Source organism: Protobothrops mucrosquamatus, unplaced genomic scaffold (genome assembly GCF_001527695.2).
Source record: "Protobothrops mucrosquamatus isolate PMUCROS unplaced genomic scaffold, P.Mucros_1.0 scaffold71, whole genome shotgun sequence".
NCBI classification, from domain to species: domain Eukaryota; kingdom Metazoa; phylum Chordata; class Lepidosauria; order Squamata; family Viperidae; genus Protobothrops; species Protobothrops mucrosquamatus.
The window spans coordinates 703,477-729,440 of record NW_015386449.1 but is presented as its reverse complement, the minus strand read 5'-3'; the positions used below and the strand labels follow the sequence as shown (position 1 = coordinate 729,440).

General features: G+C 38.7%; 1 protein-coding gene across 1 annotated transcript; it reads left to right on the top strand.

The window, feature by feature from the left end:
• Nucleotides 1-1,733: 1,733 nt before the first annotated feature.
• APBB3 (amyloid beta precursor protein binding family B member 3) lies at nt 1,734-24,216 on the top strand (the record flags this gene model as incomplete). The annotated part of the gene is made up of 11 exons (XM_015812150.1): nt 1,734-1,810; nt 3,777-3,840; nt 4,980-5,126; nt 11,195-11,322; nt 11,604-11,609; nt 11,690-11,804; nt 18,950-19,037; nt 19,868-19,951; nt 20,894-21,009; nt 22,874-23,062; nt 23,989-24,216. Coding segments are annotated over 11 exons (1,242 nt in total), but the record flags the coding sequence as incomplete, so codon positions are not given.
• Nucleotides 24,217-25,964: the final 1,748 nt, after the last annotated feature.

The window sequence follows — 25,964 nt, the reverse complement described above, 5'->3', positions numbered from 1 at the left end:
TCCAGAGTACACATATATAGGTTATACAACGTATGCATTTCCTGACCCCCCTAGGCCCCATATATGGTAATATGTTAAACATTGTGATCTCAGCATTCCTGAGAGCATGGAAAAGTACCAGACAGTTGAACATTGACACAGAGATAAAAATAGTGAATTGGCTACTAAGCAAAGCAAAAACAGGATATGGGTGAAATATGGCTGCAGCAGTCAAGGACAGTGTGAGAGAGCATTATCTCCAGACTCAGCAATTTCTGGAATGCCTTGTGACCAGTCCACCTCATTACAACTATAACTCTATGGATATTCTTCTCTTTGTAAGTCAAGCACTTCCAGGTAATCTTATGCACAATTGCATGGAAGAAGGTTTTATTGAATTCAGTTAGGGTATACTGTAAGCTCTTGGAGTTTTCTTGGCAAGGTTTTTCAGAGTTGGTTTGCCATTGCCTGCTTTCTAGGACTGAGAGAAACTGACTAGACCAAGAGGACCCAGCTGAGGTGCTAAGGTGGGACTAGCACTCACAGACTCCCAGTTTCTAGTCTGGAGTCTTAACCATTATACCAAACTGGCTCTCCCCTCTACCTTATTTATAGGGTAAAGGTAAGAATAACCCATAGAAAATAATGGAAATATCCTGGATGTTAGCCTCCCTGTAATAGACAAAGAACTTGAAAAAAAAGGAACTTTATTGTTATACATGTTGATAGTAGTGCTAATGCTTTATGTGCAAAAATGGAAAGATATATTAATTCCCACAATGGAAGGTTGGTTGGAGAAACTGATGGAACAAGTGGAGATGGCCAAATTAATTGTTTTGATCAAAGAAAAGAATACATCTAACTTTGTTTCTACCTGGAAACTACTTCTGGATTTTGTGCATGAAATAGAAAAAAAAAATGAAACATTGACTTTGGGATTTACTGATTACATGGGGGGTTTTGTTATAGAAATGGCTAGTATATACTGAGTATGCAAAGTAAAAGTTGAGGCTGTAATGTTATTATGTTCATTCTACTCCACTAAAAAGACTTGGAAGTTAATGCTCTTTTTCTTTTTTTCCCCTTCACCCTACACTTCTGTCTTTCCCTCTTCCTCTTTTCCCACTATTTTCACTTTCATTTGTACTTTACACTGATAAGTTTAATAAAATTATATATAAATTATATATAAAGATTATGTATAAAATACACCTGAAGTGGTAAAAGAGGAAGTAAAGAAGGAGAATATATAAAATATGAAGGAAAGCCATTTATCACCTGTTGCTTCCTTTGGTCTTTGATATTTCTGGAGAGGATAGACTAAGTCAGGGGTAGGCAACCTTGGCTCTTTTATGACTCATGGACTTCAACTCCCAGAATTCCTGAGTCAGCTATGCTGACTCAGGAATTCTGGGAGTTGAAGTTCATGAGTCATAAAAGAGCCGAGGTTGCCTACCCCTGGACTAAATCATAACTTAGAGAGAATAATTCCCACATAACATTCTGCTCAGATGATCCCTATAATAGTATCCTAATATTTTCCTGATAAAAGAACTATCAGGAGAACTAGTGTAATATAGTAATCCCGTTGTTGGACTGGGCAACTGTAGGGCAGCCATTCTCTCTCAGTCCAGCCTACTTCACAGGATAATTGAGGGGAAAATTGGAGCAGAACTGTCTTGAGTTGTGAATAAAAAGTGGGACATTAATCTCACAAATAAACAAGCTTGAGTTTATTTTCTGTTCTTATGCAGGGCCTTCAATCTGCTGGGGTTAGATGTGTGGCAACAGAGAGACTGATCCCAAATCCAGTGACTTCATTCTCCAAGAGGTAGGCTTGTTAATGCAAGCCCCTTAATGTGAGCTACTAGGTGCAGGCAGTCCTTGACTTACAACCGCAAATGAGCCCCAGATTTCCATTGCTAAGCAAGATAGTCATTAAGTGAGTTTTGCCCCATTTTACAATCTTTCTTACCACAGTTGTTAAGTGAATCACTGCAGTTGTTACATAAGTAATATGGTTGTTAAGTGAATCTGGCTTCCCCACTGACTTTGCTTGTCAGAGGGTTGCAAGAAGTGATGACATGACCCCAGGACATTGCAACTGTCATAAATACATTCAGCTACCGAAGCAACCGAATTTCGATCACGTGACTGTGGGGATGCTGCAACAGTCATAAATATGAAAAACAGTCATAAGTCACTTTTTTCAGTTCCATTGTAACTTCAAACAGTTCAAACTAAAAGAATGATTGTAAATCTAGAACTACATCTCAGAGAAAGACATGGAGAGCCTGTACATAATCACTTTCTTCTATGATGATCTCACAAGTAACACGGATCATTTACCCAGATGCCCAAGGAGGTAGTTATAGTTCCTTTTCTTTGTTCAGTCTTTTTCTTGATTAAAAATGATGTCCATCTGCTCCTATAGGTAGTCCTCGACTTACCAACAGTTGCTTAGCAGCTGTTCAAAGTTATGAGGGATCTCCCAAAACCTGATTTTGAAGTTACAGCTGCTGCTTGGCAATCCACCCACCCTTATGACCAACTTCAGGAACGCTGCAGAATTCCGCCCACCTCATTCCCCTCATTTCCCCCAATGGGGCCCCACAGCCCTTGGGCCTGCTTCCCACCTTGCTGTGTCCCACACCCGCTTCCCCACCCCCCAGTAACCAATCAGTCACCGTCACTTACCTTTTACTGTAGATCTGCTTCTGGAAGATGCTGCTGCACTGCATGGCTTTCCTACACAATGGAAGCCACGTGGCTCCATCCTAGAAGTGGTGCCAATTTGGGACTGGCTGTAATGAATTGCGGTCTCTCCAAAATGGCATCCACTTCTGGGATGGTGCCATGTAGCCTAGGGAGGCTGAGGGGCAGAGCAATCCCACCATGTAGGAAAGCCACGTGGTGCAGCGGCTGCTTCCAGAAGGAATTATATAGTAAAAAATAAGTGACCAATTGTGTCTGGGGATGGGAAGGAGGATGTGGGACTCACTGGGATGGGAAAGCAGCTCCAATGCCTATGGAGGTCCAGTAGGGTGGAAAAGCATGCCCAAACGTATGGGGACCTTGGGGAGTGGGAAGCGGTGCAGAGAGAGGGGGAGGCCTTGTGAGGACCAGGGCAGACCATGTGTGAGCTGGTGAGGTGCTGTAGTGAGGGCTTAGGTTTGTGCTAGGCCTCCCCCACCTCTGAGGCACCACATGCTCTGCTTAATGACCCACATAGTCACTTAACAGGGAGTAGGGATAAAGTTCATTAAGTGAAGCAATTACATGGGTGCCTCACTTAATGACCATCACAATTTGTGACTGTAACGGGCAGGCTCCATTTTGATGACTACCCATATTCATATAGAAGTTTATTGCTGTTCTAGTTCAAAGAGAAAACATTTCAGTTACAAGATCTGTTAGTCTGTCCCCTGCAATACATATTTGGCCACCTCCAGTAGAAGTGCTGGTTACCATTTTGAATCAAATAGAATGGCATGTTAAATACAGATAGTCCTTGACATACATTTAGTTCATTTAGTGACCATTTTAAGTTACGACAGCACTGAAAAAAGTGACATGACAATTTTTCACACTTACGACTGTTGCAGCATCGCCAAAGACATATGATCAAAATTCAGATGCTTGGCAACTGACTCATATTTATGACGGTTGCAGTGTCCCGGGGTCATATGACAAGCTAACAGTGATTTGCCTCTCATTTGTTCTGAGCATGAACAGAAACTTGTCTCATTTACCTGAGAATTCCTGTATTGCCATTCTGCTTGTTTTCCCTGTTGCAGGACATCATCACTGGCCTGGCATGAGGAGGATCTTCATCGGGGCAACCCAGAACCTGTCTCCAAGGTACAGTCTGGGGTAGTGGGGGACATGGAGTCATTCAGTTCAGCTTTTTGATCGAGGAAAAACCTTTAGAATAAGTAGAACAAGTTTAGTATTGTTCTTTTAAAATGTCATGGACTTGCCCTTCTTTGAACTTGCCATGAAATGCCAGGGACAACCCAAACACAAAGAACTTTCATTTTAGTGGAACAAGATTATATCGCCCTTTAGTATTGCTCTGCTAATGGAATCTCACTTCTACATTTCATAATGCATCCTTAATATCCCTGACAGCATACTCAGGACGGTACTGCGCATGACCAATCAAAAGTATGTCAGTGGGACATGTTGCTTGATAAGCTTAGAACTGCAGTCTTCTTAACAAGTTTTGACAATTCTTTGTTCATATAAAACACCATGTAAAGGAGAGAGAGCATATAAAATAAACACCGTAATACAAGCTAACAAATTACTAAAAGACTTTACTTTAGTGTAAAGTATACAAAAAGATAAAGTATATAAAGAAGTTGGAAGAGGTATTTATTTTGTCTATGAAGATTTTCAGTCATCCAGGTCATAGTTATCCGAAAGATGCTTTTTTTTCCACAAGGCAACTGGACTTTCTTGTTTTTCTTTGACAACGTTTTGCTTCTCATCCAAGAAGCTTCTTCAGCTGTGACTGGATGGGGGGAATGGAAAAATTTATACTCCTTGCAGTTCATTTGCATTCTTTTAGTGAGTCGTTAATGCTACCTGGAGGCTTATCTATGTCTTCAGAGTCACCTGAGTGGTGCAAATGGGTGTGGAGCCTTCTTGTAACTGTTGAAAGGACTGTGTTGTAGACTTGAGATAGATGATGTTGTATCCCTCTCCCTCTGTTGAGGGAGGGCTGTTCAATTTTGATATACTGCTTTAAAGACTGGATATTGGAAGGAGTTAGCAATGGATACAATGGGGGCCTCCAATTTTACACATAGAGGGCTGGAAATTGGACTGGGAAAGCAATCTTTTTCTCTATATAGCTTGGGGGTCCATAACACATAAGATTTGTTAAATAGCTGAAAGAGGGTTGGAGAATCCTAAGCTATGTTTGATGCCTATTGATGTTCGTTCTCTCCCTCTCCCTCCCTTCTTCCCTCCCTCCCTCCCCCCTCTCTTGCCAGTGTTTCGTTGTGCGCTCCTTAGGATGGGTTGAGATTCCTGAGGAGGACTTGGCACCAGGCAAAAGCAGTATCGCAGTAAATAATTGCATCCAACAACTTTCCCAAAGCAATGGTGACAGTTTTGGCCCTGCTGATAGATGGGGTGAGGTGAGTGCCTATTATATACAACCCGAGGGAAAAAGATCTGCTCCTAAGATCTGTTTTCTCTTACCAAATTCCACTGTCCCCCTTTTGGAATGTAGCCATTAATTTCTTGGACCCAGCTATTCTGGGGTTTTCTTTTGTCCCTTGGCCTGGATGAAGGTTGGCACCAGAGGGTGTTTTCATTCCTGTTTTCAAATGTGTTTCTTCTCTTCCACTGTAGGCTGATATCATTACATTTGACTAATTGGCTCTAGGGCATGTTGATTTTCCAAATTGGGCTTTATTTTCAGTTTCTATCAATACAAAAAGCACAGCCTTGAGAACAGAAAGTCAAACTAGTAAGTTAAACAAAATGACTCATACCAAGAAAAATCGCAGTGGGGTATAGCCAGGAAATAAAAACCTGTTTGATGTTTTACTATTTAATCAGCTGAGCAATAAAGTATGGGCTGGCACAGCCCCTTTTTCAAAAGCATATATGGCAGCAGAGGAAAATTTTATGAACTACTGGGCATTGGGAGAATTTGACATGGCCAAGCCCACCTCCCTAAGACATTAACTGAAGCTGTCAATGCAGCCTGCTTCTTCCTTAACAGAAAATTCACCCCAGCAGAAAGCCTAGAGTGTTTGAGTATGGCAGTCAGAGAAACAGTTGCAAGTTTGTAGAGTTGGAGATAGAGAAAGTTGGAGATGGAGAAAAGATTGGAAACCAGTGGAGTGGCTGAATTGAAAGAAAAAGTAAGCAACAGTTTCCCCCTGATCAAAGCCAATTAAAGTGTCTATAGCAGAAGCAAGCAACCACAACAATCTGAAGCAGACTTAGAAAGGACATCAAGGGATGAAAATAAAGCCCAGGTCCCGAATGAATCTCAAGGCAGGAGGCAAGCAAACAAATGGGCAGGTCATGCATTGCTCCAAACCCTTGAAAATCCTGAACTAAACCCCGGAGGACTTCTGGTTTTGCATCGTAGTGATGCGGCCAAGTGATTGCGGGGCTCCACACTTCACAGCTGGTTTTGCCTTGCCAGGGGACCCTAAATGGGTCTAAAGTCACCCTGGAGAGGCAACAAATGACTGTTCATAAAGATAAGAACTATATGAGACTATGGTGTTTGGAACTTAAGACTGGTTGGTTTGATGAAAATGGAGGTTGCATACACAACTAAAAGTGGTAGGAAACCACACTCAATATTCTTTTCTAAAAACCCCAGTCTAGAATATCAGAGATCTGCAGGAGTAATAGTTCAAGACAAGACAAATATCTTCCAGGAGGAAATGCAGGCTATGTTGCAGTTAATTCAAATGACAATTGTTTCAAATCATGATGAGATTAAAAATAATTTTGATGATATAAATGAACATATCCTTGACCTAAGTTCACAATTAAAAAACTCTCAGAAAATGATGACAAAGAATGAACAAATAAATCAGACAATAGAACAAAAACCAGAGGAAAGTGACCCAAAGATGGAAGCTACAAATGAAGAAAATCATAGCTTAACACAGACAAAGAAAAATCTGCAAGATTCTGCTATAATATTGGAAATGGAAAAGACATTTTATTTTTCAGAACTTCAAAACAAAACTGAGGATAAGAAAGAAGATTTGATAAAATGGACTATAGAGCTGTCAGGAGAACCACTAGAGTTTGGCAGACAAAAGATGAAAAGAGAAATTGAGGGAGAAGGAAAGTGGAAGCTTCTTAACGAATATAAATGGGTGAAACTCCCCCTCAAAAGCACTTCACTCAATTTGTCTTTCCCATTTTTAACAACACTTATAAAAATACAGGAAGAATCCCCTGGCAAACTGAACACACTGACTCAGAAAGCTGCTTGGCAAAAGAAGAAGGCGAGAGCTAGACCCAAGAGAGATGATTTGACTTACCAGATGGAGTACTACATGACCAAACACTTGTTTGAATATGGTTAAAAGAATAGTTAAATTATGGATATAAATGAGTTCTATAGTAAGAGAGATGTGATTTATAAGTAGTATAGTATTTCTTTATGATATGGGAAATGTAAAAATAATGGGATGACTTAAAAGAACAAAATGTTTTGGATATTCAAATGTAATCAACTTGGAGAAAATTATAACTGATAAGAAATGTTTTGAATACTGAAGGGAAAATTAAGCTTAAATAAGAATAGGACAGAGTCAGACTCAAGAGAGATGATTTGACCTACTATATAGAGTACTATATGAACAAACACTTGTTTGAATATGGTTAAAAGAATAGTTAAATTTTGGATATGAATGGGTTCTATAGTAAGAGAGATGTGATTTATAACTAGTATAGTATTTTTTTTATGATATAGGAAACCTAAAATACTGGGATGATTTAATTGTACGAAATGTTTTGGATATTTAAATGTAATTAATCTTGAGAAAATCATAATTGACAAGAAATGTTTTGAGTACTGAAGGGAAATTAAGCTTAAATAAGAATTCTGAAAACAAGACCTATAGTGATTTACATAAGATGATTTTTTGCAAAAGCAATTGTAAAATAAGCTGATTAGAAAAAACGCTACATATTGATGTTATTGTTATTCGTATAAATACTAGAAAAATGTTTATATTCAAATGTATTGAAAGTACTAAGAACTATATTTGTTTAATGATGGTAAAAGAATATTACTGGAAGAAGAGAGGATCAAAGAAATGTATTCCTAGTTAGTATGTTGATTATGAAATTATAGAAATTAACTTTTATTGATTATTGTTAAATATATGAACCCAGACAATATGTTGTTTACCAAGTACTAAAGACTGTTATTGTAAAAAAATCAATAAAATATATATTTTTTAAAAAAGAAAATCCTAAACTAAACCCCAAAGTTCTGGTAAACAGGCTACTTGCAGGGAAATGTGGAAGAAGACAGAAAAAGGGCCAAACTCAGCAGACCACTAGTCCCAAGATGCCTTGACCCAACTTTCCATAGACTGAACTAAAATAGACTGGGGAGGAACTGGAATATAGGAGAAAAAAGCACCATAATAAAAGTCCCTGCCCAGAGATTAGCTCCTTCTGCTTTTGTATGTCTATCTTAAAAATCTTTGCAAAAAGGAATTTGAAGCACAGGTATAGGGTTACAATGAGATCCAGTTCCATCTATGTGCTGTTAAAGCCTTCTATTTCATTCCAAACTCTCCCCCACCCAACCTTCCCAACCAGTCTAAACCAATACCAACAGGGAAGTGACTGGTATTGACCTGAGTAGGAAAATTCAAAAGATTTTGAAGGTAAAGCAACACTCCGATAACAACTGCTAGAACAGGACAAAACACTTGAAACAGCTTGGGTCAAAAATGAATGCATTTGTTCCCCCCCTTTTTTTTCTTCTTTTTTTAATGAATATTTTATTAATTTTCTAATTTTACAATCGTAAGTACTTAATAAGCTATGTGTTGTCTGGGTCTATTAGTAATTCAGTGGTACATATTAACTTTCTCAGTCTAGTCCAATACTACACCATCCAGTGTTTCCTTGGTCCTCTCTTCTTCCGCTAGTATGCATTTTTCCATTCTGGGCAAATACAATTCTTGTTACTGTTAATACATATACAATTAAATATAGACATCTTCATCACATTTTTCTGGTATTATACATAATATCAACAGTATAAATTTATAATATCTTTTCCAGCCAAAGTATATCTCAATTGCATTTGCACTTAAAATCCATTTATTCAATCAATATCCTGTTTTTCCCGCTTTTTAAAAATTTTAATTTCCCATCAATGTTCAAAATATCTCTTATCGCTTATAATTTTCTCATAATAAATTATATTTGGGTAACCAAAAGCTTCCCTTATTCAAACCCTTTTAGAATTTTCATATTTCCCATTTCATAACAAAGTATAATATTCTAGTTACAAATCCTATCCTTCTAGTTATAATAATACTTTTATTTCTAACGGTTATTTATTTTTTTAGTCATATTCAAACATCTGTTTAGTAGTATAATAGATCAGAACCTCAATTTTCTTCAGACTTACTCTAGCTTTCTTCCTTTGCCAAATAACTTTCCAAGTCAGTACATTTAAATCATCAAGTAGTTCTTCCTCTGTTTTTGTATATATTATTTGGAATGAGGAAAAGAATTTGGTTGAAGTGTTTTTGGAAGAACGCTCAACCTATTTATATTCATTAAACAGCCTCCATCTTTCTCCTTCAGTTTTTCTTTTCATTTCTTGTTTGTCAATATTCAGCATTTCTCCTAACAGCTTTATCATCCATTTGATCAGCTCTTCTTCCTTATCCTCAAATGTGTTCTAAGATCACATGGCATTTCCATTTCCGGTGTTATCACTGCATCTTCTAATTTTTCATTTGTCTGTATCTGTCTGTTAATTCCTTCCTTTAGGTCCTCCATCTTTAGATCCGTTTCTACTAATTTTCCTTCTGTTTTCTGGGTTATTAGTTCCTTCTTTGCAGTCATTGTCTGGATTTATAAGTTTAGGTTAGAAAATTGTTCTTTTATCTCATTTGCGTTATTTTTAGTCTCATCCTGAAATAAAACAATTGTCTCTTGGATTGATTTCAACATGGAAAGAATTTCTTTCTGAGATTCATTAACATTTTCTTGTTGATATATCAAGCTGGGAGCTTTGGAGACAGGTGTTGAAGATGATTTTTTACCATTTAAGGCTGAGTATGGAACATTCACTTTGTTTTTGTATGTGGTCTTTATAGTCCAATAAGGTCCCCAACCCAGATAAGCAGCCCAAGAGTTTTTGTTTTTCCCTTTTCCCAGCTGCAGTCTTACAAAAGTGAAAGTGTCCAGGAACAACAAAGAGTCTTATTTGAGTCTGGGCTTCAAGCCAAGTTTCCTTAAGCATTATAAATTGTAGTGCCATAACTCTCCTCTAGATGCCGTTGACACCATCATCCAGCTTTTCAAATCCAAGCTTATTTTGCAAACTTTCAAATATTTTTTCTAAAAAAAGTTTCAAAGGTACTTTTAGTCTCCAAATTTCAAAGCTATAGATCTGTATTAGTTCCAAATTGATCTTGTAGTTTCCTCTGTTTTTCCCCAAAGCAATTAATTCGCCGCTTTTCTTTTCCTGAGGGAGCAGGGCAATAACTTCCCTTCCCTCTCTCATCGGGGAGGATTCTTTGCTTTGGGCATTCTTTTTTCCAGGAAAGAAGTGTTAGGGCCATAAAAAGAGGATAAAGTCTCACCCAGTTCTATCCACATTGCTCAGAAATTGCTAGTTAGTCCTTGTTTTCAGTTGTCAGCAGCTTCTGACTGGCCACACGAATGTAGCCAGTCTTTCCCCCACTGGTTTGGAGGGCTTCCTCGGATCCAGCAGAAGGGCCGCCACCCCTCTGTGATCAACGAAGGTCCCCTCCTTCTTTGTCGCCTCTTCAGGGCAACTTTCAACCCTCTTTAGGGTCGCCAGCGAGGTGAAATTGAACATGGAGCCCAGTCTTCCTGCGCCTGTCATGCCGCAACATCAAACTGGAAGTCTCCCCCCTCCCTTTAACCCCCTTCTATTCCATGTATCCAATTTTCAGAAACTGACTGGACAAGTCCCTGCAGTTTTGCCGGCAAGCTTTTCAGAAGTGGTTTACCATTGCCTGCTTCCTAGGGCTGACCCAAATGACTAACTCAAGGTGACTCAGCCTGCTTTGTGCCCAAGGCAGGACTTGCAGTCTCCCTGTTTCTAGCTTGGTTATCTTAACCACTACACCAAACTGGCTATCATTTGTGCTTTCCTCAAACAAAACAAAAAAAAATAGTGAAAAACACAGGTACTCTATTTTGTTCAAGAGTAGATTTTAGTATTAGGTTTATATTAGAACTGTTTCATGATATAATTCTTAAGACTCTGTGAATGAATTTAGTTAAATTTATGCTGAGAGCTCAGGTGTTTTATATAAGGACCTATTCAATCACTGCTGTTAGGCTTCTTTTCTAATTATATTGAGAGGGATATTAAGTTGACGATAGTCTTCCCAGTCACAGTCCTTCCCCATTATTACAGCTTTTGCTAAACATGCCTTAGGCAGAAGGATTTTCATTCCTGCACCAGTCACATTTCTCTGGCCTTCCTCAACAGGGTCAAAACATGATGATGATTCTCAAGGAGGACACAATGAACTTGGTAGATCCTTTGGATCACAGCCTCATCCATTGCCAGCCCATCATCAATATTCGTGTTTGGGGTGTGGGCTGCAACAAAGGCAGGTGAGGAATAATGGTTGGGTCAGAGAAAGGAGACCTTATTGAAACCAAACTCCAAGGGCATGTCTACATGTTGTAATAGTGAGTTATTAAGGTATAGATACTGTTGAATTTAGTATTTAGGATTTAAGATTACTCACCACCACCCTGACCTTCCTATGGGATCTTCTGCTACCCTTTCCACATGCGATCACCATTTATTCCCAAGCTATTAACGGGGTACCTGCTTCAGATACTCTTCATTAACCATTCTTTTTTCCCTCTACATGCTATGCTTGATCAAGGGACAGGTAAGTTCTCCTCTTCCTCCTGAAGCAAAGCTAGTGCTTGGAGCCCTGCTCTTGCTCATTGGGCTCTCCTCTCCTTGCAGGGATTTTGCTTTCGTGGCCAGTGACAAGGACACGTGTGTGCTGAAGTGCCATGTCTTCCATTGCAATGTGCCTGGCAAGGCTATTGCCAAAGCTCTGCATGAAATGTGCTCCAAGGTATCCCTCTTGACTTGTAGCACAGTTCTTTACATTTATATGTAAACACACACACACACACACACGCACACAAACATCATGTATATGTGCATCCAGACACACATATGCTACATATGGAAAGGTGGTTCTGAGGTGCACTTTTAGTGCAGCAGGAAGAGTTTTCAGTACTTTAACTAAGTAACAGATGTCACTGATGTTTCATTCTGCGGGAGTGGGAGACAAAATGAATATTAAAATAATCTTAGTCTCTTTATATACTTTCCAAATCAATGGAAAATTATTTAAAGGGAGTAAAGACTTTGCCAGTCTATCTCTGCATGATAATTCTCTGAAAATTGAAAGATGAAGTTAGGAGGGCAGAAAGAAAAAATCCTGAAAATCCCTCCCCCTTACTCAGATTATACGACTCAGATTATAGCATATACAGTCCACTCATGCTTCCTAGTGCACACACATAGAAACAATGGGGAATGGGGGCAAGCAGAAACACACACATGCCAGTATATGACACATTACTTAATTGCACAGAAGAAGTCAGAGACATACACACCCTGTGGCCATGGCTGGAAAAGGTGCCAGAAACAATTCCAGAATCCTTGCTTGGCATCTTTTCCCTTCCTTCCTACTTTCCCCCAATCTTAATCTGCTACTGTATCTGTTGCAAACTTTATGTTGCTATACCTAACAGCAGTTATACAAATGTTTACAGCCTGCATCATTTTAGTGTAATTCTGAATGGTTGTAAACTGTTTGCATTGTGGCCTCCTTGGTGCTTTTTGAGCTTAGTTGTTTGCTGCAAACTTTCCATTACCCAACTATGTAATATCACTCACACTATTAATGTTACTTTGTCGGGTAATGAAACATCTGCCAGCTAATAACCAAGTTTAGAGAACCCCAAGAATTCCACACTCCAACTCTGAGCTGCAGATATTCTCTTCTACAATTTATATATGCAGACTAGAAAGTGGAGGAAGCAGAAATAGAAATACTTCAAATCTCATGCAGGAAACTGCACGAGAGAGCTAATATTCTATCTGAGAATATAATAGCAGAGGAGAAGGCAAAAATTCACAGGATATGCTTAGAGGTAGTGAAACTATATTGAAGGATTAGTGAAGAAAGAAAAAGCAACTTTTATAGCAGCTATATTTCTTCAGGACTTACCTGAAATGTACAATGCCTTCATATGTGGATAAGAGACAAAGCTGAAGGCATAGGTAGTACTTCATTTTTTAAAACAAATGTTTGGAGATTAATTTGCATAGAAGGAATTAGCATAATGATATGTCCAATCCACCTTCCCTTAAACTCTTGGAGCAGAAGATACAGCTATAATATTATGTCACACCCCCATATACAGCAGGGTTTGCATAACTGCTCTTTCTATTTAGGGTATATCCTATGTGGTATTCTTACATTGCATTGGCCACTAGGATATACTGTGTGCTTGGACCTGGATAGCTTTAGATGATATCTATAGTCATCTAAAATGTGAAGGTCCAGAGTGCAATTCCTGAAAGAGGTGTTGAACCCCGTGGAATAACATCTAGTAAAGCATGCAAGAAAGAAAAGAAAATTTGTTATAAGAACGAGTACCAAAAACAGCAACTTGGGAGAAATAAACAAAGAATCAAAACAAGTAAAAAGAAAAGGGAAAAGAGTGGAGTGGAATTTTTTGAACAGTACAGGAAAAGTTAATGAATTAGTTTTGAAACACTCAAGCAGTACCAGATGTAGACTTGGTGAGGGCCTAAGCCAACGTTTCTCAACCTTGGCAATTTTAAGCTGTGTGAACTTCAACTACCAGAATTCAGTGCTGAATGACATCATGTACTCCCAGAGTTCAATGCTGCCTGGGGATTTCTGGGAGTTGAAGTCCATATAGTTTAAGGTGTCAAGATTGAGAAATATTGCCCTAAGCTATATAAAGCTTGGAGGCCCCTTGTTAAGACGTTTCACCAGTGCTTACCAAAACAGGACCTGGGGTTGCTAGAAAAAACAATGAAAACGTATATAGGAGGTATTTAAAACAAAAAAATTACATTTTTTTTCAAATGAATGCATGTACTGATTAAATGTTTATCATTTGGCTGGCTTGATCTCTCTCACAGATTATAATATAGTATTCGTTATTCTGGAAATAATACTTAAATGAAATCTTAAAAATAATTTTAAGACACATTAATATATATAAAATAGTGACAAAATAAGTTATCAGGATCACTTTTATTAATGTAAGTAATAATGAACTCATTTGCAAAATCAGAAAACTGATATTCGGAAATTTTATGAGGTCCTAAGCTATAGCTTGTTTAACTTATGCATAAATCAGGCACTGTTCTCAAGGCATATGACAAATTATATATTGAAATGGACTTTTTGCAGATTATAGATATAAGTTGCAACAAGTTCTAATGTTTTATCCTTTTTGAGCCTGCCTGTAAATAAATCATGGCAGTCCTGTTGATCCATTTTCCATTTTATGGGTGGCTACTTTATTTTGATTTATGCCTCACTTGTGTATTTCTGTTGTACTGTATGTCTGTCTTCATCATCTGAACAGATGCAGTAATCATGTAAGTTTGCAAACAAGAGATTTTAATTATGATCCAGGTGGCAGCTGGTAGCCTGCCAGCATTCTGTATGTAGCAGCCAGCTTATTTTCTATATACGGTAGTGCTTATATTTCCCCTGCACAGTTTCACTGTACTACCCCGAAGGTGACCTGTTGTGTGAGCAGTCTGAGTCTCCTCCTACAGATGGTGGGCTGAAGATTCCTGAAGTCCTAATGAAATTTGCCAGGCCTCCTGCCTATGACAATTATCTAATGTGCAATGGAGGGAACAGGTTTGGGAAGGGATGGGGTGAATGAAGTATTGCCAGACATAATGATGGTGACATATAATGGTGCAGAGGATTTCATTTAAATAATATTGATTTTAGTCATTGCTCATGAAATCTAGGTTTTAATTATTTAAATTACCACCAGGAAGTCTATTTATTATTTTAATAAAGGAAAGACCACTCAGGTGGTCTACTATAACCTTGATATAGATTCATTGGTTCTCAAATAACCATTTTAGGAAGCAGGCATAAACGAAGTAGCAAACTGGAACAGGATCAAAAAAGAGCAGTGAAGTAACCAGGGATTGGGCAGTAAGACCTATAAAAAGCAGCTGCAGGAGACATATTCACAGAAAAGATTATTGAAAGATCTTCTTGATACAACTCTGAATACCTGAAAGGATGGCATGGAGAAGAAAGTCAAAAACTGTTCCTTATGGTTCCAGAGTACAGGACAATGGATAATGGATTTAAACAACAGGAAGGCAGATTCCAACTGAATGTCAAGAAGAAACTGTTCACTGTAAAAAGGGTTCTATAGAAGAACCAACAATCAAGAAAAGTAGTAGAGTCCTCAACATTGGATGTGTCCAAGCAAAGTTGAAGATGCCTTAATTTGAAGATGCCTTAATATGATACTTCTCCAACTTCTCCTATTCCTTCTTTCTGGTGTTGCTGTCACCTGGTACTGCTACATTTATCACTACTGCTATCTTCCAGTCTGTCTATTATTATGATGTCCGGTTGATCAGACAGTACTTGCCTGCCTGCCTGGATCTGGAAATCCCAAGGCTCTTAGCCCTTTTATTTTCCACAACCTTCTGTGGGATTGCCCATCTAGAATTAGGAGAGTCTAGCCTATATTCTGTACTATAAATTTTATTTTATATATATTGGGAGATGTATGTGATTGTTTAAATATTTTGATAGTTGAAAAAAAACTAACCTGAATGAAAGGTTTACTACAATCCAAAAGTCTATTTGATAATAGGAATAATGGTTCTTTTACAATAGGGGGTAGGCACCTGTATCATTTATAAATATTACAGAACTATAATTCCCAACTCCAGTCATTTTGACCAATAGTAAGAAATTCTAGAAATTATACTAGAGCAGATTTAGCATGCCACAGCATGCCACATATCTCCATCTTATTATGAGAGTTTATGTGTACATATAATACACACACACATACATATATTTTTAATTCTAATTGAACTAGAGCTGATTGAGTTCTTATAGGTTTCACAATTATGTATCAGGTTTCTTGTGAAATAAAATGATCAAATCATTATCCAATTTTTAATGAAATTTCAGTCTGAAAAAAAAATCTGAATTATTGTTCACCAACTCTTCATTCTAGAAGAGATTAAGCAAGAACCAGGTTGCATTGATAGCAGAGTCAGCTACAGTTTACTATTCTGGATCACATAGATCCATGTAGCTTGTATAACTCTATGTACTCCTATGTAACAGGTCAAGGGGAGGGGTTAGGGTCAGGGGCGGAGCTTCAGAAGGGCATCCCTGGACACTAGCCTGGGTTAGTCCTTTGTTCTTCGGCCATCACATGCAGCCACACGGCTGGAGACTCCACAATCACCCCACCATGTGACGCTTGGGAGAAGAGGGGAAAATCTAATGTAAATTTACCTGTGGGACAATCAGATTGCTGAAACCTATTTTGGATGCACCTCTACAAACTGTAAGTCATTGTTTAGGATTCCCAGAATAAAGCAATATTTCCTGTTTGTTCCTCTGAGTTATCTATCTGTTCCAGACTGAAATTGAGCAAGTTTCCTGTCCAGAACAGAATAGTAAATTGACAGATGTTAATTCTCCTCTGATCTCCATCAATAGTAAATTTATGGGGTTAATTCTCCTCTGATCTGCATTTTAAAGAAGCAAGCAAAATTCTCTTGCATGTGAAAGTAACTAGAAGTGACTGAAGGTGTGATTCAGATGCATTGTCTTGTTATTTGCTGTCATCTCTGCAAGCCAAGTTTTAAAACAACAAAACTCTTGCCTGTGAAGGCTGCGTTTCTGAAAATCAAAGAGCGTGGGCAGTTTCCCCCCTCCTTTTTCCCCTGCTAGCAACTTCAAAGCTTCGGGCAATGAGAGAAGTGATTCAGCAGACCGATTGCAAAAGAACTGTTTAAACTGCTTCTAAAGTTCAGGTAGAGTCTTGGAAGGGGCAACACCCCCCCTTATTATGCACTCTTCACTGCTTTAAAGATTGAAGCCTGTCTCCCACCCTGCCTAATGCAACAAGGATTTAAAAACTAAATGTTTAAATCAACAAAGCAACTACAGATCGCTTCTTCTTCAGAGAGGAGCAAAGAGGGGCCCCTTCCGGGCTATAAAACGGCCTTAATTGCCCTCCTTGACAACCCGGTTGCTAAGCTCAGAAGGCAATTAAACCATTAAGCTGCTTTCTCTCCTACATAAAACCGCAATACTGGCGAAAGATGCTAAACTCCCCCCTCCCTTTGGAATGTCATCTATGCCATTAGAAAGAAGCCATACAGAGGCCCAATAGCAGGGCAGCAGCGCCCCCTGGTGGCCAATCTGCACGTGACACCTTGAGAAAAAAAATTTTTTTTTTCTTTTCACATCACAACAATTTGACAATTTAATCAGAATATTTACCATTTGTTCCCTCAAAGTCTTGGAAGCTGTATTTCTAACACTGCATTTGCCCTTTTTTGCAGTCACATCACATTGCTAAACTGATGGTTTTAGGAATAAGTGAGGGGGGTCAGGAGAGGCTGCTTTAAATCAATTGATTATGACTGTGGTGCAGTTAAAAACTATTAGGAAGGAGCGTTTTGGCCTTTGGCAAGTACAGCATTTATCGACTATTCTTTAAAGCAACAGCTTCTTTTCTCTGTCTCAGTGATTGAAGTCACCTCTTTTTTTTTGCTGATAATTCCTATTACTAGTATTTTCTATTCTGTGTATAAACTGTTCCATCTTGTTTTCTTTGAGCAGGAGATCCCACCCACCATGCATCTATGACTGTCTGAATTCTTCATGTTTGTCAGAATCATTGTGTGATTTAACAGCACTAAATGCCTTATTTCCTAAACTTGTAATTAGATGTGCATGTTAAACTGAAAATAACACTTGTATGTTTTCCTGTTTGTGACTTTTTAAATTATAGCTTGTGTGCTTGGTCACTTCTCCCAAATAGGGGAGGGGCTAATAACATCTCAACCCTAGAGCAGGGCTTTTCAACCGGTGGTACGCATACCACCTGTGGTACTTTGCCACGTGGCAGGTGGTACACGATTGCTAGCCAAGTGTAGCAGGGGAGGGGAATGAGCTGAAGCGAGCCAAGCCTCAGGGAGAGGCAGCTGCAGCTGCAGGATTGTCTGGGCTCAGCAGAAGCCCAGGAGCTGGCAGGGCTCCAGCTGATTGGCTCCAGCTGATTGGCGCTTCCCGAAGCAGCTGGGAGCTGGAAGTGAACTGAAGAAAAAGGGGGAGGGGAGAGAAGAAGCTATAAAAGAACGTGGTTTGGGTGGGGGAAGGGGAAAAAGACAACAGGAAAGGTTTAATCCCTTTAAACAAATGTAATTAGTTTTACCCCCTTTAATTGAGTTTGTCTGTGGCTTTTAGAAAGTTTTCTTTGAAGGTAAACAGGCTTAATTTAAAGCTAAAGCTTTTCACAATTGCCGGAGCCTTTCAGTCTAGAATTGCAACATTGTGACACCTGAGGCAGCTTAAAGAGAGAAAAAAACTGGGTAACTATTGATCTGTCTCCAGCCTTCTTTTGGGGTGGGGTGTAGATTGTTGAAGGTGGTTGGACAGCAAAGAATCCTAAAGGAATCTATTATTCAGACCTTTAGTTGGGTTTCAGGCAAGGAGTCATTATGAAGATGGATTTGGTCATATGATTGAAGCTTTTTTTGTATGTACATAGTATTTACTATACTTTGTGAACATCCCTGGTAGTCATCAAAGTGTACAAATTGTGCAGTTTGGCCTCATTTTGTCAATAGGGGTCCCACTTGGTTAATGCTTTGAAAAAATTCCTTTGAACCAGGCTCTCCACAGGCTTCATCAGAACCAGACTTCTAGTGGTTGGTAGTCAAGCAGCAAAGTGCTAATTAAGTTGTGCACCTGTTAGTAAGCTCAACTAATAAGAGGATCGGATTGCATTTATTGAAGGAAGGGGATTTGTTATTTGAGTTCTTATTTCTGCCCTAACACTTGGAACCCTTGCACTTTGCTCCTCGGTTTTACTATAAAAACATACTAAGATAGGCTTTAAGCTGTAATGGCCTTTTTCTATCTTACAGATTATGGCTGAGCAAGCAGTGGCAAGTAACAGCCTCTCTCGATCCATCACCCTTGAATCTATTTCTCCAAATGACATATCTCTGCAAGGTAACAAGATTCTAGACCAACTTTCTTTAATTACATGCGTTATATTTTTCTTCACAATTACAGAAATGTAGTGATTATTCCTCAGGCTCTTATATTAGGAATCACTACTCTTCACCTTACCCCTGAAAGAACCTCTGCATTGGGATGAAAGATCGAATAACAAAGCAGCATTTTCGCTATATAAAGTTGATTTGTTGAATTTCAACTTGGCATTTGTTGCTTGGTGCCTTTATCTTTGAATGGATTTTGTCTGACCTTCGCAGTATCTTATGTGTGGTAAATCATTTCACTGAATAGGTTCCGAGGTCTCTCATACCTTTCCTGATGCATCATGAACTACAGTACACAGTAAAAGCAGATCATCATACCGTCCAGTTTGAAAATACACAACTGAATGTTTGCTATAATTGTAGAATAATTCAGGAAATGGGTGGGAAGTCAGAGAGGTGATTGGTGAAGAACACATCTGCCGGCCACCTGTGCCACCAAAACATTACTGGCAGACTGAAGTCTCTGTGTTCTGGCAATCTACAGAGGCATTTCACTGGTATTCTTTGTTTTCAGACAATGAAGGAACTGATATGCTCCTGATTGCCCCATTATTATAACCTGCAATGCAGCATTTGATACCTCCTATAAAAACTTCCATTTCTTAGATTGATGGCACTCTTAGGGACCAGTGAATGAACTCGGTAAGACTTACTGTAGGATCATGAGGAAACACTTGATTACTCATTCCAAGTGCCATGTTTCTGTATCTCCTTATTTCCAATAAGATTTATTTTCTGAACAACAGATTGCAACAAATCTGTTCTCTTTTGTTCCTGCAGCTGATATATTTGATGCTGTGAGAAAATCTGTTCAGAAATACAAAGCTTTCTATATCGGCAGCTTACCAGTATCTAAATCTATGGGTAGGTATTTCTTAGTGACTTCTGCAACTTATGTTTATAGCTGGCTTCATAAATATTGTAAGGTGTAATCTTGTCTATTTTATTAGCATTTCTACAGTTATGAAACTAACTTCTGCATTATAAGTTGCAATTGGTGCTTTATTTTTATCCTTACAGGAATCTTGCCTGGTATATGGAAAAAGGAATTATTCTGTTGATGAGATTCCTGTGCAATAATGCTTTCTTCTCTGTGCTGGATACACTGACCACATCAATAACGCTATCAGCTCTGAGTTGCAAATATCTGCAGCCATTTGCTGACCTGATAAATGGCAGCAAAGAGAAACTACCAACCCTAATTTTTGCAACTGAGATCTGGCAACTTGAAATGAAAATCCATTGGATTTTGTTCGTATTGTAGTTTGCTCTTGAGTTTAAGCCATGTTAGGGTTAACAGGAAGTGACAAGAATAAGGTTGAAGCATAGATTTGATTAGAAAATGATTAAGGAACGAAGAGTTAAATACTGCTTTTCTTTGATGTTCTGTTTCACCTTAAAATTAAATATAAAAACCTATAATAAATCCCTTTAATAACTGTTTGTCAAGAAATCAACAAGTTCATCATGTCATCTTGTTACTGTGCCTATTACAAGTTTCTATGATGTGTAGCGGTTAAAGCTGTAGGGTGAAGTTAAAGAAAATGGTAGAAATGTTTGAAGTTACTATTTTTTTTTGATAGATGGATATTTCTCTCAAACTAGCTGTTCTCTTGAAAAATCTCAAAACAGATGGTTTCTTTAGTTACCTTTCCTCATCTTTGGCCTTGGAAGGCATCTTAAGCAGCCAAGTTGCCTTGACTGGAGTTTTGGAATTCAGACCCTGGATCCTGAAATTACCTATTCTGCAGCTTATGGTGAAAAATGGCTTGGCTTATTCATTTCTTTCCTGCCTTGGCACTTTAGGGATTGATGTGCTAAATAATGCCATTGAAACTCTGATGGGCAGCTGTAACCGTGAGCAGTGGATTCAAGCTGTGGTTCGTGTTTCAGACTCAGTGATGCAAGCAGATCAGACTGAAGTAAGACTCTTTGTGATATTATACACAGTGGAATATTTCTATTCTCACCAAATATCTGAGTATGACCTTGCTATCTGTCTCCTATATGTGCTATGGCCTGCTTACTCTGCATATTCCAAAAATCGAGTAATCAGCCAAGGAAATACTTGACTGAAAACTGATAGTTTGACTTTTTCTCATCATGATTGATTGAATGCTATTACCTAGAGTAAGGGTTGGCAGTCTTTTTCCATAGTGGAGCCAGAAGCCATCTGCTGCTACCCTCATTTTTTGAGGAGGTGGAAAGCACTTTCTCCCTCCCTGTTGTGGATTGGATAAGTATATTTCTTTTTGGGACCAAGGGCTGAACGGTTTTGGCTGGTGGGCATATCTGGCCTATTGGCCATAGATTGCTGACCCCGATCAGATCTTGGCTGCAAAATCCAGATAATGATTACAGGTAGTCCTCTACTCACAACTGGTTACTTAGTGACCATTCAAAGTTATGATGCCCCCCCAAGTAACATTTTGGGCACTTGGCTATAGGGTCCATCTGTTTGCCGTGTCCTACAGACATGTGATCATGATTTTTGAGCTGTGGTGGCGGCTCAGTGGTTAGAATATAGTATTGCAGGCTGACTCTGCCCACTGCCAAAAGTTCAATCCTGACCGGGTCAAGGTTGACTCAGCCTTCCATTCTTCCAAGATTAATAAAATGAGGACCCAGATTGTTAGGGGCAATATGCTGACATATTGTAAACTGCTTAGAATTCTATAAAGCACTATGGAGTGGAATATAAGTCTAAGTGCTATTTTTGTCATTTTTTGCCAAAAACTGGCACTACTTCCAGAGAAAACTTACTTTCCATTTACTTACTTTCAGGAGAAGATAATTAAGAAGCTTAACTTTGTTACTTTGGCGAGGTTCCACAGTGATTTTTTAATCTGTGCTAGCCATTTGCTGTCAGTATTAAATGATGCTGCCAAAGACAAAGATTTCAATGATCCATTGATTCCAGTGGGAGTCAATTATAGTTAATTATCCCACAGAGGTCAGTTGGATTTTAATATGTTTAGCTTTGTATGTTACAAATTCAACTGATTTTCATTAGAATATTAAGCACTTCCATTAATCTTTCTCATGGAGAACTTTAGTATCCTTAACTTTGGTTGGGGTTTGTCTATAGTTCAACCTAATTTATTAAATATAAATTGAAAACAACCAATGTTTTTTTCAATTTATGTTAAAGGGTCATTCTCGCCTTTATTAACCTGCTTAATAATATTGATACATCCAGATATAGTTACATCCTATTTGTTCCACTGATTTCAATGAACACTAAGTATTGCTTTCTGCAAAATGGAATTTACATTTACAAAACACATAGCCCTATTATGTTATTCTTCCAATAATGTTTACTTTTAACATATTGCATTAAACTATAAACTAGAGATTTCAAGCCCTGTCTGCTGGATTTATACACCATAATGTGATTTGTTTGAATTTGCCGGGGTAAAATTCAGCCATGGTGACTTGTAAAGCATAGTTTATAGTTATCTGAATACCACTGCACCAATTTAACCATTTGTTAAATCATGTCTTACAGTTGCATATGATCTAGCTGTCTGTCTCAAGATGTCCACCTACTACCATACACAAAAGTCACTGCATCACATTTATGAGGCTGATCACATAATTCATCTTTGTTTTAGAAATAGGGTTTTTTTTAAAAAAAAAAAAAAAAAAAAGAAAGAAAGAAAGTATACTTTTGATTCCTGTGTGAAGAACACCTAAAGCTTGCAACTGGTACTTGGAGGACAATCAGAATCAAATGCAATGATTACTCTTAGTATAATCTGATTGGATTGTTCTGTATTCTTTAAGGCTGAAGAGGAAGAAGATCCCTGCATTTGGGAATGCCAAGTACGCTACGTGACTTTTATTGGGATTGGGAGAGATGCCCACACATTTGGACTTATTGCTGACATGGGGAAACAACATTTCCAATGCACAGCTTTTTGGTGTGAACCAGATGCTGGAACCATTTCAGAAGCAGTACAGGCTGCATGTATGGTAAATGCTGTGAAAGTAAAACAAACCAAAGCAGATTTCAGGAAAAGTATTAGTCTTCTACAGAAGCTTCCTCTTACATTTTAAATTCCTACCATTCTTGGTTCCACTCCCCATCACACTCAAGACATTGTTTTCTGGCTCAGTATTCACTGTTCTTGAAATGCTTAAAGATAAAAAGATCAAGAGTCTTGTTCAAAAGAGGAAAATAATATTGGATATTGCCATCTAGAATAAACCACCTGAAATATTTTATTCTAACTGAGGACTTCTAAACCATTCTGCCAGAACCATTTCCTATGGCCTAGCTCTAGAAAAAAGAGAAAGTCAGACCTTAATTAACATTATGGAACATCCTAAGAATTAGTGAAATCAATTTTTTGTTGAGATTAATTGGTGTAATATTTGTTATGCATCATATGTGATAATAAGGGTCTAGCCAGAAAATCAGAATATCACCAAATAATTGAACTTAGCTTTAATCATTATATAGATGAATTATAAAATACCTGGCCAATTCTAGCTGCAGTATCCTTTATGCAATTTTGAATGATTATTTTCAAATTAAACCATAATATTTTACATATTCAGGTTTTTCCAAATAACATACTGGATTGTATGTTCTTACAATATCAGGAGAGACGCTTACAGCATCTTGGCTGAACTTGAAAAAGCTAGGCAAGGTTGAACCTAGTCATACTGAAATGGGAAACAACATTTGTCTGTAGTCTAGCTTGAGAAGTAAGAAAGGAAGACATTTCAAACTGTAAACTGTTGCCATATTTTATCTTTTAGTCAACAGGAAATTGAATGGGTCTTTGCCATTATATAATAGGGAGAAGATGTTTAGGACAAAACATATGTTAATTTAGGTTTTTGTAAGCTATATAATCTCTAAATTCACTGCAACTTATGTGTTTCTTTGATAGGTCCAGTATCAAAAGTGCTTAGTGGCATCACAAATGAGAAGAAAAAGTAATTCACACTCCATTATGAAGCTGAAAAGGACAATGTCGCTCGATTCACCCGTTTGTTCATTTCCCATCACAGGACCCTCCTTGCACAAAACGAGCAGTGGGGCCGCCACATGCAAGAGGGGAATGCTTTCTTTCTTTGAAACCTTCCGCCAAAAACATTCCACGCTACACACTTCCTAAGATGAAAACAAACTTTGGTGGTCCCAGATGACCCTTAATGGCACTGCCCTCTGACGTCCAGGCTAAGAATGTAACTAGCATAATTTTGTTTGTGAACCTCCTTCACTGAAGTGAAAAAACCAATACAGCCAAACAAAACTGGATCCTAAAGAAGAATCCTGACAGATTCTGGACATGCTATGCATATTTCTTCCAGTTCTTTGCTACATAGAAACTCTGAGGGAGAGGCAAGCTTGGGGGGGGGGAGGGGGGCAGGGGAGAAGCAATGCTGCACAAAACCATTTGAAGGTGTTGCTTGCTTTTCAGGGCAAGCAACATCACCATCACTGCGTAAACTTAAAGTCTTGCTCCAATTGCCCAGGGATTGATAGGTCTGAGCAAAGCAGCCAATTCATCTTCATTCAGTAACAACACATTTTTTATGATTGAAACTGTGGATGTTAACATGGTTCTTTTCCTAGCTGTAGTTTGAACTTGGCATGTGATACTGGAAAAAAAGGCTCAAGAGAAGAAAAGTAACTGCTGATTCTCTAGGTACATGTTTGGATTAGTGTAAGCTCGTGATCTGTGAGGCAGAAATAGAAATGATGTTATTCCTGGAAAACTAATAAATAATTGACATCAATATTCTCCAAGCTAATGCCACGCAAATGTGTTTGGACCACAAATCTCAATATTTTCATCCAATTTTCATACCAATCTATGCATACTTCTCACTGTACTAGTTTGTATAGTTTCCCCTTCTGAATATTTTTTTTTAATTTGGTAAAATCTGCATTCATCTTTTAACATTTGAACATCATCAATAAGTAGTGTTGCCAGTCATGCGACACTGAAACAAGCACCTGGCCATAATAAGCAGATCAAATGGTGCACATAATCCCAGTGCTTTCTAACAAAATGTTTGTAAGCAAACTATGCATGCATAGTGCTTGCATACGGGACTGTTGTTTATAACATGGCCATTCTACCAGTCTGACACTTGAATTAGAAGCATCATCTAGACTCAGACCATCATTCGATGAGCCAATGTTGATGATTCAAATAATAAGGAAGATTTCTTTTTCAAAAGATGTAATATTGAATGCCTGTGGCACTAGCATTGTGAAAATGACTACTGGATCAGAGATCCCCAACCTTTCCAGTTTGGCGGCCCGAAGGGAAAGGGAAGAGCAGGGAAATGTGCATGCGCATGAACACAAGGGCAAATGGGCACGCATACGGTGGTGGCACTAGCACCCGTGCACATGTGCAAGTGGGCCATGTGCATGTGCAAACGGGCTGTGTGCATACACGAATGGGCTGTGCGCATGTGCAAGTGGGCCATGCGCACTTGCAGTGGTGCTGGCGGTGGTACGAGCACCTGCGGACCTGTGCAAGTGGGCTGCTAGTGTACACATGTGCAAATGGGCCACTAGTGCCCACACGCATGTGCAAACAGGTCACTAGCAGTCCCGTGCATGTGCAAACAGGGCCGCTAGTGCCCATGCGGCAGCAGCAGTGCCAGCGTGAGTGGGAGATGCGCGCAAGTCGCCAGCCATTCCCTCGCCCCGATGGCCAACAGGCTGCGGCCCAGTACTGGGCCATGGACCACAGGTTGGATGGGATCTATACAATGGATAGATGAGACTGGTAGGAAGAAGGATGGATCACCAAATGCATTACGTTTTATGTTTCAGTTTCATTCTTGATATAATTCATTTTCTTTCATCTAATAAGTAATCCTGGATGAAGATAGACTCAAGTCT